This window comes from Pan paniscus, chromosome 6, assembly GCF_029289425.2.
Source record: "Pan paniscus chromosome 6, NHGRI_mPanPan1-v2.0_pri, whole genome shotgun sequence".
Classification (NCBI taxonomy): Eukaryota; Metazoa; Chordata; class Mammalia; order Primates; family Hominidae; genus Pan; species Pan paniscus.
The window spans coordinates 21,402,015-21,428,195 of NC_073255.2; the positions used below are offsets into that span (position 1 = coordinate 21,402,015).

The 26,181-nt window shown below is 41.9% G+C and overlaps 2 protein-coding genes and 2 pseudogenes across 2 annotated transcripts in view; 2 read left to right on the top strand and 2 right to left on the bottom strand.

The window, feature by feature from the left end:
- Positions 1–6,051, bottom strand: part of SOSTDC1 (sclerostin domain containing 1) — a 112,877-nt gene extending 106,826 nt beyond the window's left edge. The window contains exon 1 of the mRNA XM_055115725.2: positions 5,978–6,051. The gene's annotated coding sequence lies outside the window, so the exon portion shown is untranslated. The remainder of the gene's footprint in view (positions 1–5,977) is intronic.
- LRRC72 (leucine rich repeat containing 72) overlaps positions 1–15,588 on the top strand; it is a 62,350-nt gene extending 46,762 nt beyond the window's left edge. The window contains exons 8-9 of the mRNA XM_003825012.4: positions 12,542–12,569; positions 13,788–15,588. Of these exons, the coding sequence (XP_003825060.1) occupies positions 12,542–12,569; positions 13,788–13,953 (194 nt within the window). The 3' untranslated portion in view covers positions 13,954–15,588. The remainder of the gene's footprint in view (positions 1–12,541; positions 12,570–13,787) is intronic.
- Positions 6,015–6,766, top strand: LOC134730767 (akirin-1-like; annotated as a pseudogene).
- A 312-nt stretch (positions 15,589–15,900) lies between the features above and the next one.
- Positions 15,901–19,230, bottom strand: LOC100981697 (ataxin-2-like protein; annotated as a pseudogene).
- Between the last annotated feature and the right edge of the window lie 6,951 nt (positions 19,231–26,181).

Below are 26,181 nucleotides of genomic sequence, written 5' to 3' on the forward strand. Positions count from 1 at the left end.
AGCACAGTTCATTGATTCCAGAGGCCCAAAGCTACGAGTTCATTGGTGGAGATTCTGTTACTAGGCAAATGTTCTTTTGAGAGGATCTTATCTGAATTGTTGAGTCCTAAAGAATGTATAGTGATAAACCTGGTCATAGAAATGTGTGCATACATGAGAAATGTAGGTCATGACAAACATGAGTTGTGTGCGGGACACAAAATAATGTATTGCGGGGGTTATTTTGGAATGCCCTTGAGACAGGTCTTATCAGACATGCAAGCGTGAGCTCTCCTCCTTACTGCCTTCTGGCTCCAATTTGTTTGATTCTGACAAGAGTGATTTCATCCTGGTATCTGCAACTTTCACACTTTTAAATAATTTAGACTGAAAGTTTAAAAATAAGGACATTTTCCTGTTTAACCATAATGCCACTCTCACACCTTAGAAAAAAACTGGTTTGTTTATATTATTTAAAATATAACTCGCCAGGCGTGGTGGCCCATACCTGTAATCCCAGCACTTTGGGAGGGCTAGGTGGGCGGATCACCTGAGGTCAGGAGTTTGAGACCAGCCTGGGCAACATGACAAAACCCCATCTCTACCAAAATATACAAAAATTAGCTGGGTTTGGTGGTGAGCACCTGTAATCTCAGATACTCAGGAGGCTGAGGTATGAGAATCGCTTGAACCCAGGAGGTGGAGGTTGCAGTGAGCCGAGATCACACCACTGCACTCCAACAGAACGAGACCCTCTCTCAAAACAAACAAACAAACAAACAAAAAACCCATATTCACATTTTCTCAATTGTTCCAAGAAGGTTTCTACAGTGCTTTTTCAAACCAGAATCTAGTCAAAATTCACAATTAGATTTGTTATGCTCTTCAGTGTCTTTTAATTTAGAATAGATTCCCTGGTTTTTGTTTCTGTTTTGTTTTTTTTTTTTTCCATGACTTTTTGAAGAGACCAGGCCAGTTATACTGTAGAATGCCTCAATTTTAAATCACTTCCTTAAGGTGCCATTCAATTTGTTCCTTTATTCTTAGTATTTCCCATAGAATGAAAGTAGCATCCATAGGACATGTTGTAGGTGCAGAGGGGCATAGTGTAAAGCAGTGGCTTTCAGAGTGTAAAACAAAAATAAAATTCTAAGGCCCGTCAATCATCTGAATGACCCCTCCTCTTGGCCAAGAGCATTCCAGTTTACCTGAAAAATTTGTTCAGGCCGTGAGGGAAGGGGGCTCCGGACATGCCTCCTTATACCCCCCTCCCTTTTGGAATTCAGGAAAAGCCAACCAGCATTAACATCAACACAGATATTAAGTCTGATAAATATTTACAGTTGTGGTGGCCGGCAAGATGGCCGAATAGGAACAGCTCCAGTCTGCAACTCTGAGCGAGATCAACACAGAAGGCGAGTGATTTCTGCATTTCCAACCGAGGTACCTGGCTTACCTCATTGAGACGGTTAGACAGTGGGTGCAGCCCACGGAGGGACAGCCAAAGCAGAATGGGGTGCCGCCTCACCCGGGAAGTGCAAGGGGTTGGAGAACTCCCTCCCCTATCCAAGGGAAGCCATGAGGGATGGTGCCTTGGGGAACGGAGCTATCCGGCCCAGATACTACACTTTTCCCATGGTCTTCATAACCCTCAGACTAGGACATTCCCTTGGGTGCCTACACCACCAGGGCCCTGGGTTTCAAGCACAAAACTGGGCAGCCATTTGGGCAGACACCGAGTTAGATGCAGGAGGTCTTTTTTCATACCCCAGTGGCACCTGGAATGCCAGAGAGACAGAACTGTTCAATCCCCTGAAAAGGAGGCTGAAGCCAAGGAGCCAAGTGGTCTAGCTCAGCGGATCCCACCTCCACAGAGCCCAGCAAGCTAAGATCCACTGGCTTGAAATTCTCCTTGCCAGCACAACAGTCTGAAGTCGACCTGGGTTGCTCGAGCTTGGTGAGGGGAGGGGCGTCTGCCAAAACAGAAGCTTGAGTAGGTGGTTTTCCCCTCACAGTGTTAACAAAGCCACCAGGAAGTTCAAACTTCAGGGCTAAACCAGGAAGAACTCAAATCCCTGAATAGACCAATAACAAGTTCTGAAATTGAGGCAGTAATTAATAGCCTGCCAACCACAAAAGCCCAGGACCAGATGTATTCACAGCTGAGTTCTACCAGAGGTACAAAGAGGAGCTAGTACCATTCCTTCTGGAACTATTTTAAACCACAGAAAAAGAGGAACTCCACCCAACTCATTTTATGAGGGCAGCATCATCCTGATACCAAAACCTGGCAGAGACACAGCAACAAAAAATTCCAGGCCAATATCCCTGACGAACATCAATGCAAAAATCCTCAATAAAATACTGGCAAACTGAATCCAGCAGCACGTCAAAAAGCTTATCCACCACGATCAAGCCAGCTTCATCCTTGGGATGCAAGGCTGGTTCAACATATGCAAATCAATAAATGTAATCCATCGCATAAACAGAACCAACTACAAAAATCATATGATTATCTCAATAGATGCAGAAAGGCCTTCGATAAAATTCAACACCCCTTCATGCTAAAAATCCTCAATAAACTAGGTATTGAAGGAACATATATCAAAATAATAAGAGCTATTTATGACAGACCCACAGCCAATATCATACTGAATGGGCAAAAACTGGAAGCATTCCCTTTGAAAACTGGCACAAGACAAGGATGCCCTCTCTCACCACTCCTATTCAACATAGTATTGAAAGTTCTGGCCAGGGTAATCAGGCAAGAGAAAGAAAGAAAATGTATTCAAATAGGAAGAGAGGAAGTCAAACTGTCTCTGTTTGCAGATGACATGATTGCATATTTAGAAAACCCCATTGTCTCAGCCCAAAATCTCCTTAAGCTGATAAACAACTTCAGCAAAGTCTCAGGACACAAAACCAATGTGCAAAAATCACAAGCATTCCTATACACCAATAATAGACAGAGAGCCAAATCATGAGTGAACTCCCATTCACAATTGCTACAAAAAGAATAAAATACCTAGGAATACAAATTATAAGGGATGTGAAGGACCTCTTCAAGGAGAACTATAAACCACTGCTCAAGGAAATAAGAGAAGACACAAACAAATGGAAAAACATTCCATGTTCATGGATAGGAAGAATCACTATCGTGAAAATGGCCATACTGCCCAAAGTAATTTACAGATTCAATGCTATCCTCATCAAGCTACCTTTGACTTTCTTCACAGAATTGGAAAAAACTACTTTAAATTTCATATGGAACCAAAAAAGAGCCTGTATAACCAAGACAATTCTAAGCAAAAAGAACAAAGCTGGAGGTAACACACTACCTGATTTCAAACTATACGACAAGCCTACAGTAACCAAAACAGCATGGTACTTGTACCAAAACAGATATATAGACCAATGTAACAGAACAGAGGCCTCAGAAATAATGCCACACATCTACAACCATCTGATCTTTGACAAACCTGACAAACACAAGCAATAGGGAAAGGATTCCCTATTTAATAAGTGGTGTTGGGAAAACTGGCTAGCCATATGCAGAAAACTGAAACTGGACGTCTTCCTTACACTTTATACAAAAATTAACTCAAGATGGATTAAAGACTTAAATGTGAGACCTAAAACCATAAAACCCTAAAAGAAAAGCTAGGCAATACCATTCAGGACATAGGCATGGACAAAGACTTCATGACTAAAACACAAAAAGCAATGGAAACCAAAGCCAATATTGACAAATGGGATCTAATTAAACTAAAGAGCTTCTGCACAGCAAAAGAACCTGTCATCAGAGTGAATAGGCAACCTACAGAATAGGAGAAAATTTTTGCAATCCATCCATCTGACGAAGGGCTAATATCCGGAACCTACAAGGAACTTAAACAAATTTACAAGAAAAACACAACCTCATCAAAAAGTGAGTGAAGCATATGAACAGGCACTTCTCAAAAGAAAACATTTATGTGGCCAACAAACATATGAAAAAAAGCTCATCATCACTGGTTATCAGAGAAATGCAAATAAAAACAACAATGAGATACCATCTCATGCCAGTTAGAATGGCAATCATTAAAAAATCAGGAAACAACAGATACTGGAGAGGATGTGGAGAAATAGGAATGCTTTTACACTCTTGGGGCAGTGTAAATTAGTTCAACCATTATGGAAGACAATGTGGCGATTCCTCAAGGATCTAGAACCAGAAATACAATTTGACCCAGCAATCCCATTACTGGGTATATGCCCAAAGGATTATAAATCATTCTACTACAAAGACACATGCACACGTATGTTTATTGGAGCACTATTTACAATAGCAGAGACTTGGAACCAACCCAAATGCCCATCAATGATAGACTGGATAAAGAAAATGTGGCACATATACACCATGGAATACTATGCAGCCATAAAAAAGGATGAGTTCATGTCCTTTGCAGGGACGTGGATGAAGCTGGAAACCATCATTCTGAGTAAACTAACACAGGAACAGAAAACCAAACACTGCATGTTCTCACTCATAAGTGGGAGTTGAACAGTGAGAACACATGGACACAGGAAGAGGAACATCACACACTGGGGCCTGTCGGGGGCTGGAGGGCTGGGGGAGGGACAGCATTAGGAGAAATACCTAAAGTAACTGACGGGTTGATGGGTGCAGCAAACCATCATGGCACATGTGTACCTATGTAACAAACCTGCACGTTCTGCACATATATCCTAAAACTTAGAGTATAATAAAATATATATATATATATTTTATGCTTGTCTAACTCACCAGGCATGGTGGCTCACGCTTGTAATCCCAGCACTTTGGGAGGCCAAGGCAGGCGGATCATTTGAGGTCAGGAGTTTCAGACCAGCCTGGCCAATATGGTTAAACCCCGTCTCTACTAAAAACACAAACTTAGCCAGGCATGATGGCAGGCACCTGTAATCCCAGCTACTTGGGAGGCTGAGGCAGGACAATCGGTTGGACCCGGGAGTTGGAGGTTACAGTGAGCTGAGATCGCATCACTGAGACTCTGTCTCAGAAAAAGAAAGAAAAGGAGGGAGGGAGGGAGCAGGCTGTGACCCAACCACCTTGGGCACATGTTCTCAGGATCTCCTGAGGGCTGTGTGATAGGCCATTGGTCACTCATATTTGGCTCAGAATAAATCCCTTCAAATATTTTACAGAGTTTGACTCTTTTCATTAACAAGGATATGGTCCCCAATCCAGCAGTATCAATATCACTTAGAAACTTGTTACCAATTCTTGCCCCAAACCAGATTTACTAAACTAGAAACAAGGGTGGGACCTGAGAAGCTGTGTTTTATAAAGCCCTTCAGATGATTCTGATGTACACTCAAGTCAGAGATCAACCAATAGAGAGGTGGCAGTACCAGTGTGGGATTAGACTCCCTTGGGTTTGAATACCAGATCTGCTAATAATTATAAGTTTTATTTTGGAAGTTTGCTTTAGATTTCTGATTTTTAAAATGAGTATAATATCTTGCTTTGACTGTTATGCTTGATATGTAAAACATTGAGATACTTGATCTGACACATACCAGGTGTATAATAAGTTGAACTATTGTGTTAATCAGCCACTTCCTTGGTTTATGTAAAAGTCCTTCCTTTTACTTCATGTGAGAGGTGATGGCCCAAATGGAATGTTATTGGAGTAGACCATGCTGTGGTAGGAAAGGAGTCTTTAGATAGAAAATCTCCCCTCTTAAAAACAGCGAATGCACACAATAACCAACAATGCAAGGTCAGCCCCCACAATCTATTTTTCAGTGCTATAATTATTATTGGTGTGATCCCTACCTTTAGGGATCTACATTTCTTTTGTTTAACCAGATTGCTGAAAGAACTATAATCCTTTTTAAATTCTCTTTACTCCTTTTCATATTGAACCTCCAAAGACAAAATCAGGAGCAGAATGGCCATTGGAGCCGGCTTGGCTGGCGAGCCCGGCTGAGGAGCCTCTTGGGCCGCACTTACCGCGGCGTCCGCTCCCGGTCCCTGGCCCCTCAGCGGCATGGCGTGCGGGGCGACGCTGAAGCGGCCCATGGCGTGCGGGGCGACGCTGAAGCGGCCCATGGAGTTCGAGGCGGCGCTGCTGAGCCCCGGCTCCCGAAGCGGCGGCGCTGCGCCCCTCTGCCCGGCCCCACTCCGGGCCTCAGGCCCCCGGACGCCGAGCCGCCGCCGCCGTTTCAGACGCAGACCCCACCGCAGAGTCTGCAGCAGCCCGCCCCGCCCGGCAGCGAGCGGCGCCTTCCAACTCCGGAGCAAATTTTTCAGAACATAAAACAAGAATATAGTCGTTATCAGAGGTGGAGACATTTGGAAGTTGTTCTTAATCAGAGTGAAGCTTGTGCTTCGGAAAGTCAACCTCACTCCTCAGCACTCACAGCACCTAGCTCTCCAGGTTCCTCATGGATGAAGAAGGACCAGCCCACCTTTACCCTCCAACAAGTTGGCATAATATGTGAGCGCCTCTTAAAAGACTATGAAGATAAAATTCGGGAGGAGTATGAGCAAATCCTCAATACCAAACTAGCAGAACAATATGAATCTTTTGTGAAATTCACACATGATCAGATTATGCGACGGTATGGGACAAGGCCAACAAGCTATGTGTCCTGAAGCTTTGTCACATATCTGGGTACCAGGTTTGACCTCAAGAGATGGCTGCTGTACACTTTTTGCAACTGGTTTGATGTCACATTTCAGCTCCAACATTGCATCCTGAGAACACTTAAACGTTTCTGCAGGTCCATTTTATACAACTTGAAAGACCGTAAAACTTTCTGGTTGCCACAAGCATATCTTTCTTTTCTGCTCGTCCAATAAACAGCTGTGCCCTACTGTGATAGATTTTCCAAACAAAAATACCTGGAGCAGCAGTTTAGCAAAATATGCCTTCAGTGGCATTCAACAAATGGAGTTTCCCCAAGCACAGTTCTGTAAGAAGTGCGTGTGAGAGTGTGTGTATATGTGTGTATGTGTATTTTAAGTTATTATTTGTATTGTGCAAAAATTTTTTTTTGATCTTGGGGATTCTGGCTGTGAATTTGGTGCACGACAATTATGGTAAAAAAACATTTGCTTGGTCTAAAGAATATCATTAATGTTTTGTGACCATACAAGTTGTAACAGTGGATTGTTTTTATGTGTAGGTATTGTTAAATACAGGGACTGTTTCCAGGCTCAGAATATGAATCGTAAGTTAGGATGGACATTAGATGTCATTATGATGATAAAGCGAAGGTCTATGGTCCTACATCTACAGACACGTGGTGAGAAATTAGAACAAACTGGAGACGGGCCATTGACACATGGACTCTGCCTGGGCGTGTTAGGAAAATACTTGACTCCAAGCCTTAAAATACTCACATGGAGTCAGCGCTCACCTCATTCACACAATTATCATAGAGCTCCCTGGACACTGAACCTCTAAAGGGAAAAGGTCTACCCTGGAGCAGGAGCATCAGGGTTGGCTTGGGAGCATGAGAGGTGATCCCAGGGCTAGGCCTGGGCCAGGCCCCGGCAGCACTGCTACTTGGGAGGAGCCACTTCACCTTTGTATTAGTTATTAAAAAATATAATTTGGGCTGGGCGCAGTGGCTCACGCCTGTAATCCCAGCACTTTGGGAGTCCGAGGCATGCGGATCACTTGAGGTCAGGAGTTCGAGACCACCCTGGCCAATATGGTGAAACCCCATCTCTACTAAAAATACAACAAAATTAGCCGGGCGTGGTGGCAGGCGCCTGTAATCCCAGCTGCTTGGGAGGCTGAGGCAGGAGAATCGCTTGAACCCTGGAGGTGGCGGTTGCAGTGAGCACAGATCACGCCACTGCACTCCAGCCTGGGCGACAAAACGAGACTTCGTCTCAAAAAAACACAACATAGAATTTGGATCCTTTGGTCGGGTTCTCCCAAATTCTTTTGAGGTGTCCATGGTCAACTGCTTCAGCTTTGTTTTGGCAACCCCCTGCCCGAAGTCGCATATAGGCTGTTCTTCACCTTGTTTCCAAGGCTGAGGAACAGAAAGTAGCCTCTGTTTTGAGGAGGTGGAAGTTAAGTATACATTTATTTTTTACTGTGACTTGTTCAGGACCACATTTTACAAAATGCCTTGTTTCCTTCATTGTTTCTGGAAAGGAAAGTTCTATTAATATTGTTTTACTTTGAATATAGAATAGTTTTTTTAATTAGGGCTTATTTTGAAAAATTCTGAGTTTAATTCAAATGTATGCTAATACCTTCCAAAGTAAGGTAATATTCAGAGACAGTTGTTCTGATCAGATGGCTTAGAGAAATTTCTGGAATATTCACATTCGAAGATTCCTTATTAATGAATGTCTTTGACTTAAATCTAACCAAAAACTGCAACATTATTCTTTGTACATTTTCATTATATAGTGTTAACAAGCTTAGTTGCAAACAAATAAAATACTTAAGCTATTTGTTTACCTTGCCTTCTTAAAAAAAAAAAAATCAGGAGCAGAAAAGATAGGGAGAATATTTTATTGCATTTGAAACTTTTTCTTCTTAATTAACAGATATGTTGACTAAAGCCTCTAATAATCGATACGACAATTATTATAAATCTACTCATTTTCCACAAAAGGCCACTATATCATAGCAACTAAAAGTATTTTTAGCTCAGAGTATGGTTTATTTTAGCATATCTTAATTAAGCAAACATTTGTAATAAAACTAATAAAACACGCTATGTAAATTTTAAAAATTTATCCATATAGTTTTGCAGCTTCTATATTTGTTTTTTATAAATCTTACCTTATGGTGACATTCTAAAAAATTATAAGAGTAATTCTAAGAGAAATATGAATTATTTTATTGGAAAGAAACTACACTTAAAAATGTTTATGAGGCAATTGTAAAGCCACATTTTGATTTTATTATCCTTAATCTGAAGTTAAGAAACCAATTATATTTCTAATATCTTGAGAAGCAAGATCAATTTTAAGTTTTCTTCAAGTCCCATCTATCAGTCCTTATCAAATAAGTATGGTTAAAAGGGTTGTACCAATTTTCATTACTGTCTCTGGGTTTTATTGCATGATAGCCAGTATTCTCAGAACCAAAACACTTTGGGCTTCTACCCGGCTTTAAGAACCTGATTTGCAGATTTTTCACCAATTACCTATATCTAAATGTAGAAAGACATTAAGGGGTATTTAAAATAAAATACCAACAAGCTTTTAAAATGTCCATTAGTGGTCCAAAAGTGAAGCTGCCGGATTTCCACCATGTTTGCTCAAGACAGAGCTCCAGGTGCTGAGCCCAAGCTGGGGTATAGTGTTGCAGAGCCTGGGCCTGGCAGGTGAGGCATGTACTACTCGGGAAGACAGAAGGGTAAGGCCAAAAAGGAAGACCAGGCAGACTATTTAACAAACAGCAATTCAGCAAAGAGTGCACCAGTACAGACAAGGCAGCACACAATCCAGAGAAAACAGATAATTGAAAGGTATGAGCTGGGAGATCAACGGCTCAGGAAATCAAGTCTTGAAGACATTTCTGACTTTGGGTAGCTATGACATATCAGGCACACCCAGAAGAGTAAATGCCAACTGCTACCTATGCATGAAGGTTCAGGTAGGTATTAGAGGTCAATGTGAGATCTAGAGATTGTTTGGCATAGGGCTGAGCAACTGAGGGAGTTGTGTACAAGAATTTGTGAAGGCAAAAATCAGCAGTCAACAGAGCTTCCATGTTGCATAACTCCAGTGGACACTCTTTGCACAGAAAACATTTACTGAGGCCCCCCAAGAATTGTGCCATAAAGTAGCCCTGGGCCAAAGAAATAAACTAGAATTACTTTCTAAGGGAGATACCATATACAAAAATAGATTCCAGAGAGATTGAATATCTAAATGTAAATGAAATCAGAAAGTACTGGAAGAAAATACTTTCATAATCCCAAAGTGAAGGCCAATCAAAGCCTCACACAAAACCCAGAGGGCATCAAAGAGAAATGTTGACAGATTTAACTACATAAAAATGAAAAACAATTATATGTATCCCATAAATATGTACAACTAGTATGTATCATAATAATTAAAAATAAAAAGCATCATATAGGAAGAAAATTAAAATGCAAAATTGGAGGAAGTCTTTATAACATATATAATAGGCAAAAGTTAACACCCATAATTTCTAAAGGACATCTCCAAGTCAATTTAAAAATCCCAGTAGAAAACAAAATAAACGACATGGACAAGACATATATACAAAGAAAGAAATGTAAATAATGATCAGCTTCACTAACGATCAAATAAATGGAAATCAAAACAATGAGATACCATTTTCATCCAACAAGTAGGCAGAAGTTTTAAAGGGTTGTTAAAGATGAGGGGGGGAACGAGCACAGTTCATGTTATTGATGGGAATGTAAACTCGTTCAACTCTCTTGGATGACCATATGGCAGTATCCACCAACATATAAAATGTGCAAACCATTTGACACAGCAACTAAATTTGATCTCTCCCCTACAGAAGTGCTTGCACATATGGACAAAGAAAAAATATATAGGTATAAGGCTGCATGTTGCAACATTTTTTATAATAGCAAAAGTAGTAGAAACAATTTAAATGGTCATTCATAAGAGAATGTTAAATAGACTATGGCACATTTGTATAATACAAACTATTCCATTATAGAATTAATCCATAATATATTTGGAGGTATTAAAAACACCTTGGCAAGGTGGGCAGATCACCTGATGTCAGAAGTTTGAGACCAGCCTGGCAACATGGTGAAACCCCGTCTCTATTAAAAATACAAAAATTAGCCGGGCATGGTAGCAGGCGCCTGTAATCCCAGCTACTCAGGAGGCTAAGGCAGGAGAATCGCTTGAACCCAGGAGGCAGAGGTTGCAGTGAGGCAGAGGTTGCAGTGAGCCGAGATCGTGCCACTGCACTCCAGCCTGGGCAACAGAGTGAGACTCCATCTCAAACAAAAACAAAACGAAAACAAAAAACAAAACCACACACATTGAAAAAATAGTATACTATGAGTAATAACAAAATTAGAATTTTGTCAACAAACAAATCTCTATGTATATATACATGTATGTGTGTGAGTACACGTGTGACATATAGGCTGGAAACATACATACAAAACTTTTAATAGTGATACTTAATAGTAATAAGAGGAAGTGGAAATTTCCCTTTTTACTCACTATTTTCTTTATTGTTTATATTCATTGTAAGTAAAGTATGCGCTTTTTGTAATTAAAAATGAAGAAGAGAACAGAGAAATCCTGTCATTTTTGGACAATATGGATGACACTGGAGAGCGTTATACTAAATGAAATAAGACAGACACAGAAGAACAAATACTGCATGATCCCACTTATATATGGAATCTAAAATAGTCAAACTCATAGAAGCAGAGAGTAGAATGGTGATTGCCAGGTGCTGTGGGGAAGGGGAAATGGGGAGATGTTAGTCAAAAGGTACAAAGTTTAAATTATATTACACAAATGAATAAATTCTAAAGATCTTATATGATGTGACTATAGTTAGCCGTATTGTATACTTGAAGTTTACTAAGAGAGTAGATCTTAAGTGTTCTCACCACGTACACACAAAAAATGGCAACTGTCTGGCTGATGAATATGTTAATTAGATTGAGTGTGATGATTATTTCACAATGAATACGTATATTAAAACATCAAGTCGTACACCTTAAATATATACAGTTTTTATTTGTCAATTATACCACTAAAGCTGGGAGAAAAATGTAAAAAAAGAAAGAGCCTAGGGTGATCAGAAACGCATGAGAGACTTTCGTTAGCCACTTGTGAAGGGAATAATGCGATGAATTCAAAGGCAGAGAGGCTTGGTGGTCGCTGCTGCTTGTGGAATGGCAAGAGGTGATACTGTGGGCTTCTCTGGCACAACAGGTGCTAGTAAAATCCATCTCTGTACGGGCCCTAGGCTTTCTGGAGGGAAATCAACAAAGCAGTGACAGTCTCTGGAAGACACCGTAAGAAATCCAGGTTTTGAGGACTAGTCTTGGAGCTTCAAAGCTAGGAAGACCTAGATTCTTGTGAACTAGTATTTGTTTATTCCGTTTCTTTAAAGTTAATGCTAAGAATCCAAATGGTTGAAATGTTCCTAAATATTTCCCCTCATTTGGACTGTTAGTCCATTTATAGATGCATGTGCCTTTCGGAAGAAAAGGGATAGGTTTCTGCATATCAGCCTCAATATCTTAATTATAAAAATTCCCACTTGGATTCCATTGGTACATTATAAATTGACTAAGCTTTCTGTTCTCAGGGTTTTGAGATTTGTATTGTATTAAAAAAATTTGCCCCAAAACCTAAGGCAAAACCCACTATATCTAAGAGAAAGTTTTGCTTTGGAGTTAGATAAAAAGGCTTTTTTGACAGATTGAACTATTTGCGTAAAGAATAACTTGAAAACAGAAAGCCCTGCTTTATATTTTTCCTTTATAGCATTGTTCCATTGTTTTTAAATGCTGGATAAATATTTTAAAATACTAACTTTAAAATGTATTTTTTTTTTAGATTTTGCATTTGCAAATAATGTAGACAAGTAAGTAATTTTATCTATACATTTATTATCAGATTATTTCATAATTGTGTTGTCCCTTTAATTCATCTCCATTTCCTAAAATAGATTTTAATGAATTAAAAAATGACTCACTCTTCAATAGATGAGAAAAATTGCTAGGTCTTTCTGTGATAAATGAGTTCAAGCTCTGTATTCATATTTGACATATTTGGGCTTTTAATATTACTATCAAAGTCCTAAATAAGCAGAAAGATAGTTTGATGCTTAAAAAAAAAACCTCGCCAGGTGCAGTGGCTCATGCCTGTAATCCCTGTACTTTGGGAGGCCACGGTGGGTGGATCACCTCAGGTCAGGAGTTCGAGACCAGCCTGGCAAACATGGTGAAAACCTGCCTCTACTAAAAATACAAAATATTGGCCTGGCATGGTGGCAGGCGCCTATAATCCCAGCTACTCAGGAGACTGAGGCAGGAAAATCACTTGAACCCAGGAGGCAGAAGTTGCAGTGAGCCTAAATCATGCCACTGCACTCCAGCCTGGGTGACAGAGTGAGACTCTGTTTCAAAAAATAAAAAAATAAAAAATAAACCTTAACTATTAGCTATTCTGAAAGTAGGGCTTTATATTCCATGTTTAGCTATTCTCTAAATATGTTCAGTCATAGCAGTTATCATGTAGATTAACATTTTATATTCATTGGAATTTACATTTCCAAAAGCAAGCACCTCACTAATACTATGGAAGACTTTTCAAATTCATGAATACTGATGAATTTAGAGTCATCACTTTTTTTATTTTTTCACTTAAGATGTTTTTCTTTGGATACAGTATTGAATATTATCTCCATGTACATTTATAAAATATGGCATAATGTAGAAAAAAACTTAGCAATACAATGAACTTACAATAATAATATGCATATATCTATAAATATTTTAACCATCTCATTTAACTGGTTTTAAAACATGACTGCATGAGTATGTGAGATCTAAACTGTAATAGTTGATCCCCAAATATGTTCAGATACTTTATTTATAAAATAAACAATATATACAATAAAAATAGTGTCACTTAGCCTGAAAGTCATTTGTCAGTGGAGCCCGCAAATTATTTGTTAGTGGTACTATACTACAAATAACACAGAAAAACATGGCATTGATTCATTTGAATAAAAATTTCATTTTGGTCAAATTTTCATTTTTGATTGCTTTTTTTCTGACATAATTGCTTTTTTTTGCAGAACTGTTCTTGATGACCCAGAAGATGCTGTTTTTGTGAGGTCCATGAAGAGATCAGTGATGACTTTGACCTCTATGAACTGGGACACAGTTCCAACACGAGAGGAAAGGTACCTTGAAGAGGAAGGCACAGAACCAGCTCAAATGCTCACAGTTACACTGAGATAAGCCCTGGTATTTCTAGATATCTTAGTGGTTTTCAGTTGTATATTAAACTTCCCTGTGACTTAGCATATTACATACTTACGATGATATTATTTGAGACATTTAAATGTAAACAGAAACACCAATAATGAAAAATAATTCCTACATTTTAGGTTTTTAAATGTAAAGTTGTTTAAGTAAAATTGTGTACAGAATTGTATAAAATTCATAAGTGTTCAGCTCAATGAATTTTCAAAAATTGAACATGTTTATGTAACTGGCATGCTATATCAAGAAATAGAACATTATCAGGACTCTGAAACTCCCTCCTTCCTATACCAGTCACTACTCACCCTTCCAAAGTAATCATTGTCCTGATTTCTAGACAATAAATTACCATGTCTGATTTCAAAAGGCATATAAATGGAATCATAGAAGATGAATATTTTGTGTCTGGCTTTTTTCACTTGACGTTGTAAGATACATCCATGTTGTTGCTAGAAGCAATGATTCTATCATTCTTACTGCTATATAATATTTCATTGTAAGACTATAACACAATTAACTTATCTGGTGTACTATTTTTGACTCTCATCTCTGGAGATATTTGCCAGTTCTGGCTAACGGTCTAGGTTTGGTGTAGCCAGAAACTTGCTCCTCAGGGAAAAAAAAAAATCCAAATGCTTTTAGCAGTTGCCTAGTACTGAGTGACAAAAGTGGACATTGAAGGTAACTCAAATTCATTACTGGTTTTCCCTAAGGAGCTAGATAAAAGGCTTACAAAGGGCAGAGTGACATCTCCCTCTAGCTGATGGTGCTTGGGAAACACAGACACACTGTAGAAGTGGACTGGAATCAAAATAGGCAGGAGATGAAGGCCTAGAAGGAATAGTGAATTGACATTGAGAATCTACAGCCTCCATTCACCTGTGGGCACTTATCATTCTGTGCACGGCCAGAGTCTAAAAATTCAGATATGTTCCCTGGAAAAAGGTTGCAGCTAGAATAAAGAAAAAGCAAACATTTGACCATTCATGTAGGTAAGTGGCTGGTATCATGACAAAAGTAGTTGTGTGTGGCTTCCAAGATTAGGTGATAGAATTGAGGCATTCCCTTGCTCGGGCTTGGGCGATAATCCAAAAGACAAAAGACATAGTCCCAAAAGTGTAATTCTGGAAAAAATAATTTAAAAAAAATTAAAAGACATTTGTTTACATTTTTAAAAATGGATTTGTTTGAGAAACATTATATCTACAGAACATTTTATAGGCCACTTTATACAATAAAATACGCAATAATGACATATACATTTTTGCAAGCATAAGCACTCAGGTATACTAACGACAGTTGCACAGGTATAAATAACAGTTATGAGCAGACAAACCATATTCATAAAGAAATAGGTCAAAAAGCAAAATGTATATCACAAATGCAGACATCCAAAAAGGACATCTCTTCATTTATTGAGGAAGTTTCAGTGTTTTCATGCACACACACACAAAGCTTACACACAAAATCAGTGTTGCAAAAATGTACTTTTGTGAGGTCAGATTTGTGAAAACTGTATAAAACAAATTATAACTCTAAGTCTTGACATAATTCCTGTATTGGAAATGGAGGTATAAGTTAGCAAATTACAAAAAGTAATGCTCACAATTTAAAATCATGGACAAAAAACTAAAAAGACAATTGTACATATGAAAAAGTGTATTATGGGAATAGGTTATAAGCTATTGGGATGAACTAGGCCATAAGAGTTTGCTGACTTTCACAATTATTTAAAATTTTATTTATTTATTTATTTTTAATATTTTTATGTAATAAAAAGTAAAAGTTATTGTCCAGCCATCCTCATGGGGCATCTGTCTGTCTCTCACACAGGTCACTCAAGTTAATGGGAAATAAAGAACAGGGGGCCTAAGTCTCAGGTTATAAATAATAGAAAATAAAAGATCTTCTGTGTCCAGCAGGGAAATAGATGAGAGGATGGGAGGGCAGTACTGGGTGGGGACAGGCAGGGGCAGAGCAGGAACCCCCTCAACCCCGCTGGACCCTGGCACTGCCCTCTGTAGGCCCCTCCTATTCAAGGTGCTTGGCAGGAATTCCCCAGCTCCCCTGGGGAAAGGGGGGATGGGGAGCTGGGAGTAGTCTGAGCTGCTGGGGGAAGAGACATAGATCATTCTTCCCTCCACTCATGGAGGTCTCAGATCGCGGCCAGGAAAATCTTCAGTTCCCCGGCGGGGTGGAAGGGGAGCTGCTGGGAGGGATAAGATTGAACTCCACCAGTAAGTCAGGAGACAGTCGGGGTCACTGAGAGCTTGGGGGTGTCCAATGTAGGGGTAGGGTAAGGGTGTGGAAGCTGAGAATGCAGGCACCCCACTCTGGGGCACTGCACTTTGTCGGGGGGCGGCCCATGACTCTGGGGTGGGTGCAGCAGCATCACCTGGGGCGAGTGGGGAGCCCCAGGGTGAGGGGGCGGGGCTGCTGTGTTTCCAGTTTGGACATGGGCCTGGGGAACATGGGCCATGTTGGTGAAGCCGTGGGGCAGCTGCTTGTGGTGGATGGCATACACAGTGGCTGGCTGGGGGAAACCGCTCTGAGGGGACTGGGCAGAAGGTCCTGGTGGCAGAGAGGGCAGCATGCTTGTCAGGGCCCCTGGGTGGTACAGATTCTGCTGTGGCTGTCCACTGTCCAGGTGTGGAGCCACCCCCGCCTGATGCTGGACAGGACTGGGGGCTGCAGGCTGGTTCCCAGTAGGCGTGATAGCCGGCTGCGGCTGGTGGGCATGAAGCTGTGTGGCATAGTATGGGTAAGCCTGGTGAGCAGTGACATAAAGGGCTTGGGGGGTGGGCTGCTCCACAGAAGGGTACTGAGGGGTGGAGGATGACACGATGACCTGGGGATGGCTGCCCAACATCAGCATGCGTGGGTTGCTTTGAAGCATGGGAGCAAACACCGGCTGTGAGGGATAGTGGGCCATGGGCTGCATCATGGCAGGTGGGCCTGGGAGCTGCTGAGGGTTGTAGGGAATGTAGGAAGAATAGGGCGTGGCAGCCACCAGAGGTGAGCCAGCAGCCACCGTGGCGGGGCTGAGGCTGGCTGGTGTTGTTCCCAGAGCTGTGGAAGCAGGGAGCCTTTTGCTCCCCAGTACTTGCCCTGCTGCCCAGACACTGAATTGGATACAGGATACGGATACATCTGAGGTGCCTGCACAGCTGGTCCCATTTGGATCTGAGGTGTGTAGGAGATGTACTGGGGGCTGTATAGCCCACTCCGGCCTGCCGTCAGCACTGGGATAGAGGGAGTTGAATCAGTCTGAGGCCCTGGAGAAGTTGGGATACTGGTGGATTTATTCACAGACAGCAGAGGCTTTGTGGGATTGAACTCCCCGGTATTGGGGTTCAACGTTGATTTCTTGTTCAGCAATAGGGCCCTCATCCTTGTCCTCTCCTTTGATGAGGCCAAAGGGGAGGCTGCCGGTTTGGCTTGGGCAAGGTGGTGGGGCGGCTCTGGCCCCTCAGTGCCTCCTGCTGGTGCCAGGGGTGGTTTGTCCTCCTTATCCGATACAGACTCTGTCTTGGAGGAGACGGGGGACCCCATGGGCTCTGAAGTCAACAGACCATCATCCTCCTTCTCCTTTCCTTTGGCCTCTTCCTTTAAGGTCCAGGGAAGAAAAGGATCCAGGCTGTTCTCAGGGGAACTACCGGGCTGAAGCTTAAACTGGGCCCCACACTTTCTCAGTTCTTCCAGTTGGAATAGTTTCTGTTCATTCTGAAGACCAGGGACTTTCTCAGCTATCTGAGCCAGCTACTGGGGCTCCAGGGTTCTCCCAGGTTCCTCGGTAGAGAGTTCTTTTACATCTGTGGGGGCCAGGGAGATCTTTGGAGAAGCTGAGGAAATGTAGCCCATTCCAGGATCTGAGACTGATGAGGTCACAGGGACGGAGGCTGAAAAGGTTGGCACTGCCAAGCCGATGGGAAGCTCAGGACAGGAAGGTGAGATTGGGGCAGGGGCAGCAGACCTGGGAGAACTCGGGGGATACATCCGGCCCACTGCAGGAGGAGGAACAGAGGTTTCTCCGGAAGGCCTATTATTGGGCAAAGACAGAGTCTTGGCACCTCTCAGAGGCCTCTGTGCCTTTGGGGACATGTGGGAAGGGCCTCCATTGATACCACGGGCCTCAGAACCTGGGCCAGGATTGCTATTGTCCAGATGGTGAGGGCCACGAGGTGACAAATTGCTAAGGCCAGGCTGACTGCCCAGAGGGCTGCTGCGTCAAACTCCTCCCTGGGGACCTTCCTGGACTCGTTGAGGCAGAGGGATGATATACTTCCCCTTCCTGGATGCCAAGCTGGGGCTCTCCCGCCCCGAGCCCTGCCGCTGGACCGCCCTGTGCTTCTCCTCTTCAGTGCGCCCATCGTCGCTCTCCACGGCGATCCGCAGGTGGTACTGGGGGCTTGATTCAATCTCTGGAGCCAACTGGGCCGCGCGCAGCTCTCAGCTGAAACTTTCGAGTTGTCCTTTTCTAAGGGCACCGTAAAAGGAGAAAGACTGCTGTCATAGGTGGTCTTCACACCGTAGTTCTCCTCATTGAACTTGAACATTTCATTGGGGTCCCATCCATTGGACATGTTGGACTCGAGGTCGTAGTTGTCGCTGTTGCTGTCACCCCGCTCCCAGCGCTGAAGCACCTTCTCTTTGTGTTCCCCATTCCCTTCGAGTTCATGGCGATGGCTGAATCGGTGAACTTGTCTTTAGTAGCGTAGTTGAAGTCAGCATTTTGGAAGTGAACAAGCATGACATCACTTGGCTTAAACACCATGGTGTCTACAGTGTCCTCCCGACGAGGGCCACCTGCTGGCTCAGATGCTTTCTGGTGTACAATATCCTCTGCTAGTTCAAAATTTGAGCTCAGCGTCTTGAAGATACCCTCATAGGTGGTGCCATTTTTCACCTTTACATCACAAGTGGAGCCCACAACAGCTGTAAGGAAGTGCAGCATTCTGGAATTGTTGTAGACGCCTTCAAACACAGGTGACTGCGGAGGTCCCTTTCCTGTGCTCTGTCCCCTGGCGCTGCCGATGGCAGCGGCCCCCGGCCTCTCCTGGTGCTGCTGCTGCGGTGGCGGCTGCGTTGTCAAGATGCTTTCGGCTCCCCAGCGGAGCCCGCTCCCCGCAGCCGAAGGCCCCAGGCAGGCGGAGGAGGAGGACCCTGGTGGAGCTGCAGAGGAAGCATGGCCTGTTGCGTAGGGGGCGGCTACTGGGGCTTGGACAGCTGTTGTGGCGGCTGAGGCTTCAACATGATAGCAGCGTCCGGAAGAGGAATTAAAAGGAAGGGAGGGAGAAAGGGGGCCGGGGCTGGGGCCCCGCGGGAGAGCATGGGAAGCGAGGGGGATCGGGAAGCCAGGCCTGCCATTGGCAGGCGGGGTGAGCCCCAAGGTGTCGGGGGTGGGGGTGGAGAGAACCCCAATTCTTAATTATATTTTGAAATGTTGATGCAGGATGTTTTTGCTCCTTAGTTCAGCTAAATCCAGGTTCTCGTCTCACAACCAGGAAAAATTAGGCATGTAGACATGTTGAAAGGTGAGGAGGCCAGAATTTATTAAGTGAAAGGAAAGCTTTGAACAAAAAGAGGGGTCATGCACGCAGGTTTCCTTGTGGGCATGCCCAGGCAAGACCCTGTGCAGGTTCCCTTATCTGCACAAAAACATCTGGCATAAACACTTGTGGAGCAGAGATTCTCCAGGGACCCTTCCTTATCTGCATAGGCATTTGTCTGCCTCCGACATCTATCAGTATTGCATCTTGATGAATAGCTGCTTTTTATTTTTCTTTTAGGCATGGCTCTCCTTGTACAATATGTTTCCATTCATTCTTCTTTTTTTATATATTTTTATATTTGTCTTTATTTTTTAATCTTTTCCCTTTTACATGAGATGATCATTTGACAAGTAAATGCTAGATTTGAAAGGGAAATTTCCAAGGATTATCCTTGTTAGGGCAGATTTCTCCTACATGGAACAGCTATGTAGCAGTAGCAAAAAAAAAAAAAAAAAAAAAAAAAAAAGCCGGGAGACCAGCCTGAGCAACAGCATGGGGAGGGTGAGCCCAATTCTTAAAAAAAATAAAATCCGGGCAGGGTGGGTGGCCCAGGCTTCACACCCAGCCCAGCTCAGTGAAGCCATGTCTTTGTCTGGGGTAAATACCTGGGGTTCGTTGTCTCACCAAGGAAATCCAGTAGGCAGACACAAGAAGTGGATTTAGGAGCATGCGTTTAAAAGGCAGAAGAAAGAAAAAGGAGAACAGCTCTCTGTCTTGCGAGAGAGGGGCTTCCGAATGGGACTTCCAGCCCATGGCAGAGTGCACCGGATTTTACAGACACGCTTGAGGAGGAGGTGTCTGATTTACATAGGGCCCACAGATTGGTTGGACCAGGTGTGACATTTATATAGTGCTTTGGGAAGCTGGCTAACCCACCCTAATCTTATTATGCAAATAGACTTTCCACTTGGCCGTGCCATGTTGTCTGCTCCCTACTGCACAAGTGGTTGGAAAGGAAAAGGGGAGATGGAGCCAGCATTTTGAACATTCCTAGGCCCAGGTGGCCTTTTCCTATTGGCACAGCTAATGGCATTCACCCTTGCAAGCTTCTGGCTTGCTTGTCTATGTCTGCAGCTCGATTTTACAGGCTGCTCTTTATTAGAAAATAAAATAATTTGGGGATGCTTTTCATTAAAAGGAAAACCTTATTGAGGACTTCCTTACTCTCACTATCTGCCTAAGTTTTTTTTTCTTAACTCCTATATCATCAGGAGGCTGGGGAGGCTGGGGCAGGAGGTCTGAGGATGTAGTGAGCTAGGATCATTCCCACTGCACTGCAGTTTGGGTGACAGAGTGAGACCCTGTCTCAAAAAACAAACATTGGTTTGTGTCATCTGAGATGCAAAAAGAAAGAAAAAGAGAGAGTAAGAGAGAGAGAGAGAAAGGAAAACCAACCAATAAAAAAGTTAAAATTCTCCAATGATGCAGCTATAAGAATGATTTTATGCCTTTTACAGTAGTAACATGGATGGAGCTGGAGGCCATTATACTCAATGAACTAACTCCAAAGCAGAAAAGCAAATATTGCACGTTCTCACTTATAAGTGGGAGCGAAACAGTGGGTACACATGGTCATAAAGATGGAAATAATAGATACTCGGGGACTCCAGAAGTGAGGAGAGTGGGAGGGGGACAAGGGATGAAAAATTACCTGTGGGATACAATGTTTGCTATGTAGGTATTAGGTACACTAAAAGCCCACTCCCCACCAGAATGCAGTATGCTCATTTAACAAACAAGCACATGTACCCCCTGAATACTAAAAAAAAAAAAAAAAAAAAAAATCAGACAAATTGCTGTCTATACGCAGCAAATGAAAATCAAGGCCCTTTCACAAAAGGGAAATAGAATAAGGAAAAAAGCTTATTGATCCTCTTGTGATTGATCGAGACCATACATCTAGATTGATCTCTATTCTAGGACTAGAAAAAATCTTCAGTGCACAGAGTTAAATACCGCAATGCTTTCTACAGTATTTTAAATCATCAGAGATTAGTAGCACTTCACTCAGCGGGGCTTGTACCACTAGAAAAGAGAGGCAGGTTCGTGAGATGCATCTATCTCAAAATTTTTGTTTTCAATTCTTGTATTATCACTATGCATCCAGACTGGAACATGGACTGGAAATAATCAACACCTCAAAAATATGACCAGGCCGGGCATGATGGCTCACATAATCCCAGCAGTTTGGGAGACCAAGGTGGGAGGATTGTTTAAGCCCAGGACTTGGAGCCTGGGCAACACAGTGAGATCTTGTCTCAAAAAAATAAATAAATGAATAACAGCAAACAATAACAATGATAATAACAAACAATAACAAAAATAATAATAACAATAATAACAATAAACAACTAAGTGGGAGTGAGCAAAGGTAAAAGGTAATTAAGATCACAATTAATTGTACTTAAAGAAAGTTTCTTTTTAGCCTGTCTCTGTCTGTCTGTCTCTCTCTCTCTCTCTGAGACAGGGTCTCCCTCTGTCACCCATGCTAGAGGGCAATGGCAGGATCACAGCTCATTGCAGTCTCTACCTCCCCGGCTCAAGCCATACCTCTAGTCCCAGCTACTTGGGAGACTGAGATAGGAGGATCACCTGAGCCCAGGGAGGTCGAGGTTGCAGTGAACTATGATAGTGCACCTGCCCCCATTCATTTTCTACGTGGTGCTGCTCTTTTTGAAATTCTTCTATGATTCAATATACATTCACAGGAGCATTCCCTTTTAAATGTTCCCATATTCTGTACCATGCTTCTATGTTGTTTGGAGTGCTCAGAATCTGTTCTGTATGCACTTACAGACAGACCACTAATTTGGCAGAAATGATACTGGTGATGGAACAGGAAAACTGTTGTGTAAGTGTTTTCCTGTCCTACTGTGCACAGAATTATTTTTGAACGAGTCAGTAATTTTACTGGCTTCTCCAGGCAAACACAGAGAAAGCTATTAAAAGCTCCTAGAATTTCACAGTTGGAAAGAATGCCAACGCAGACAAATTTCTAAACTCAAGTTTTTGTCATTGCTGTATTATGCGACCAATCCACTTATCTGATTTTTTTTTTTTTTGCCAAAACATTGGGCTGATTGGAAAAAACAAACTTTATTGATAACACCTTGAAATGCACTTTCAGAAGGCTTGATCATACCTAATTCCAAATCTGTCATTATGGTTTGAGGATTTAGTTGGAATCCTCTTTTTTTTTTTTCTGCAAACTCCACCAAATCTTCAAATAAGCATTTGTAAAGTGCTTCACTTTTTGCAGTCATTAATACATAAATGAATGGATAAGCTCTGTAATTTTCAGATCCAATAGGGGCATGAATATTACCTATCTGATTAAAAAACAGTGAGGACAGTTTTGAATAAGCCATTTGATAACTTACAGGTCACATTTGGCAGCCTTCCAAATTAACTGCCTGAGGAAAGTCTTGTGATTCACGTGAGTCCCTCAAATCTTATCATGAGTTCCTCAAACTGTTGATATACTGATTAATGCATAACTTACTGACATTGACAAGGACACTGATTTGTTTCTGAATCATAAGGTTTTGCTGATTTGTTTCTGAATTATGAAGTTGTATTGTCTTGCACCTAGAACATTTAAGCCTGTATGTTGACATCTGTAGCCAATGATGTTAACCTCTGTATTGTACCCTCCAAAGAAAAAGGACAAGTCCAGTATGAGGAGTCCCTCTCCCTTCTCATAAAATTCCTTATAAAAGCATTCCAACTTGTAACAGACTTTGGAACATGCCTAACTTTGTTGGTGTCTTCCCATGTCCATCCTCACATTCAGTTTCCAATAAATTTTTATCAAATTATTTCTGCCTCAACAGCCTTAATTTCAGTCAACACATCCATGAGCCAAAGTGAAGCATCTGCTAGTTTTTCTATGTTATATTTTCAATAGAAAAAGTCTATCTTCTTCAATAGTCAAATCGCTAACTAAGAATAGCTCACCCCTTAATTTTTTGTAATGCTGGAGGCATCTCAAAATCAGCAAACATCTTTGGTTCAGAAGATCTCTGAACTTGAATTTTTTTCGTTCTCTGATGAAGGGCGTATTTTTAAAAAGGCAAGCATGGTGTTATGTGTGAAGGGGCAGGAGTAGTACACAACTGAATAATCTGGCAGGAAAGATTTCTTTTTTTTTTTTGAGATGGAGTCTTGCTCTATTGTCCAGGCTGTAGTGTAGTGGCCCAATGTCAGCTCACTGCAACCTCTGCCTCCCGGGTTCAAGTGATTCTCCTGCCTCAGGCTTCCAAGAAGCTGGGATTACAGGCACACAATCCCACACCCGGCTACTTTTTGTATTTTTAGTAGAGATGGAGTTTTACCATGTTGGCCAGGCTGGCCTCAAACCCCTAACCTCAAGTGATCTGTCCGCCTCAGCCTCCCAAAATGCTGGGATTACAGGAGTGAGCCACTGCACCCGGCCTCATATTTTTTGCTTGCATTTTCATTTCTTTGATGACCTGTGAAAAACTAGAAACATTGAAGGCAGATCTTCCCCACCCAATCCATTAAGACTCAGACACTAATCTCCTCTGGAAATTCCCAGGTACACTGAAAATAATGCTTTACCAGGTCGCTAGGCATTCCTTAATCCAGTTAAATTGACACCTAAGATTAAGTCCACAAGTGTACCCCTTGTTAGCTTGGCATCCATATGCATCTCCTTAAACCACACTTTATTTCCAAATAAGGACAATAACAAGGTAATAGTTCTGCCTAATACGCTGCACTATCCTGTGTACAACTGTAAATGCACTAATTGTGATTTGGGGGGTTTTAGATGTTAGGGATTTTTAACTTTAGGGATTTTGATCTTTAGAAGTAATAACATTTGGGATTATGGCATTCGGGATTGCATCTTTGGGAATTATGGTTGGCACTGCTCTTTCTCTCCTGGATCGCTTATATTGCGGGAATCCAACTGCCATGTCATTATAACATTCAAGCAGTCCTCTGGAGTGGTCCATATTCTGAGGAACTGATGTCTCTTTCCAAAAGCCAGTACAGTGCAAGGCCTTCTGCCAACATATACTGCAGACACAGTTAAACTCGCAGATGACTACAGCGCTGGCTGTAAGCTTCACTGTACCTTCAAGCCAAAGACGTCTGAAACCAGAACCAACCAGTTGAGCTGCTTCTGGATTTCTGGCCTGCAGAAATCATCTGAGATAATGCTTACTGTTGTTTCAAGCTGATGCATTTAGGGATAATTTGTTTCACAGCAACAGATAACTAATACAATATCCCACCGTAATCCAGGGTCCTTCGGTGGAGTCTCCAGCTAGCACTGAGAGGAGAGTCACAGTGCAGTTTCAAGGGTTCTTGAACAAGGCTACACCATCTGCAGCACAGAACTAGTCACTGTTTAAATAGCACATCTGGGCATGCTACTGCATAGATTTTACTACTAACCGAAAGTCTGACCCTTGACCAAGCAGCTGTTTGACCAAAGCTACTCATCATGAACTGAGTACTATCAGATCCACCAAGCAATAACATTGGGTGGCAACAAGCCATTTCATGATGGAAATAGTATATTTGGCATCAGGTTTAAGGTGGCCCATAGTTGCATAAGAAGTATTAATTTTCAATCTGATTGAAGTAAGTTAAGGATGGGCTAATGTAATCTCTTGATTAACCACTAAAAGAATCATTTTCAAATGTGTAGTCTTTGATATTATATTCTTAATCCCACAATTACTGAAAATAAAACATTTACTCCAATTTAAAAATGTCTAAGAAATTTTACTTCATCTGGTAAGAGGTAGAAATTATTTTTCTTTTTACAAAACTGTGTCAGCTGCATGAAAAAAAAGATGTGCTTTAGAACCCACTCCTCAATACTGGATATGTTATTCAACAATAAAGGGCTAATGAGTGGCCCTTCATTATTGTGAATGAGAAACATTGTATGAAATACCATTTCAGGAGAAACACAAAATAGAAGACATGATCTTTAAGTTACCTAAACCTCTGCCAAAATGGAATACATCATTGAGAGGGTATTTTAAATTAAGTTCTTTGCTTTAAACAAGAGACCCGGATGGGTGGCTCACACCTGTAATTTCAGCACTTTGGGAGGCTAAGACGGGCGGATTGTTTGAGCCCAGGAGTCTGAGACCAGCCTGGGCAACATGGCGAAACCCTGTCTCTTACTAAAAAAAAAAAAAAGAAAAAAATTTAAATCCGGGAATGGTGGCATGCACCTGTAGTTCCAACTACTTGGGAGGCTGAGGTGGGAGGATTGCTTGAGCCTGGGAAGCAGAAGTTGCAGTGAGCTGAGATCGCGCCATTACACTCCATCCTGGGTGACAAAGCTAAACCTTTTCTCAAGAAAAAAAAAGAGAGAGAGAGAAAGAGAGAAAAGAAAAAACAATAACACCACCACAACAAGATGACCATTCAAACTGTCTCAAGTGGAAGCATATTTATTTACAATGGAATTTCTCATGACTGGGAAACAAAAAATAATGATATGTAGATCTACAGAGGGTTTGGCTAAAAGCTGGGGCTTTGGAATCCAGCAAATCTAGCTTAGCTGTTCCATTTACTAGATGCTACTTGGAAAAGTTAGTTGACCTGTCAAGGTTTTGATACCCTTTTACTTAAAACAATAATAGTAGTTACCTCATAGAGTCTC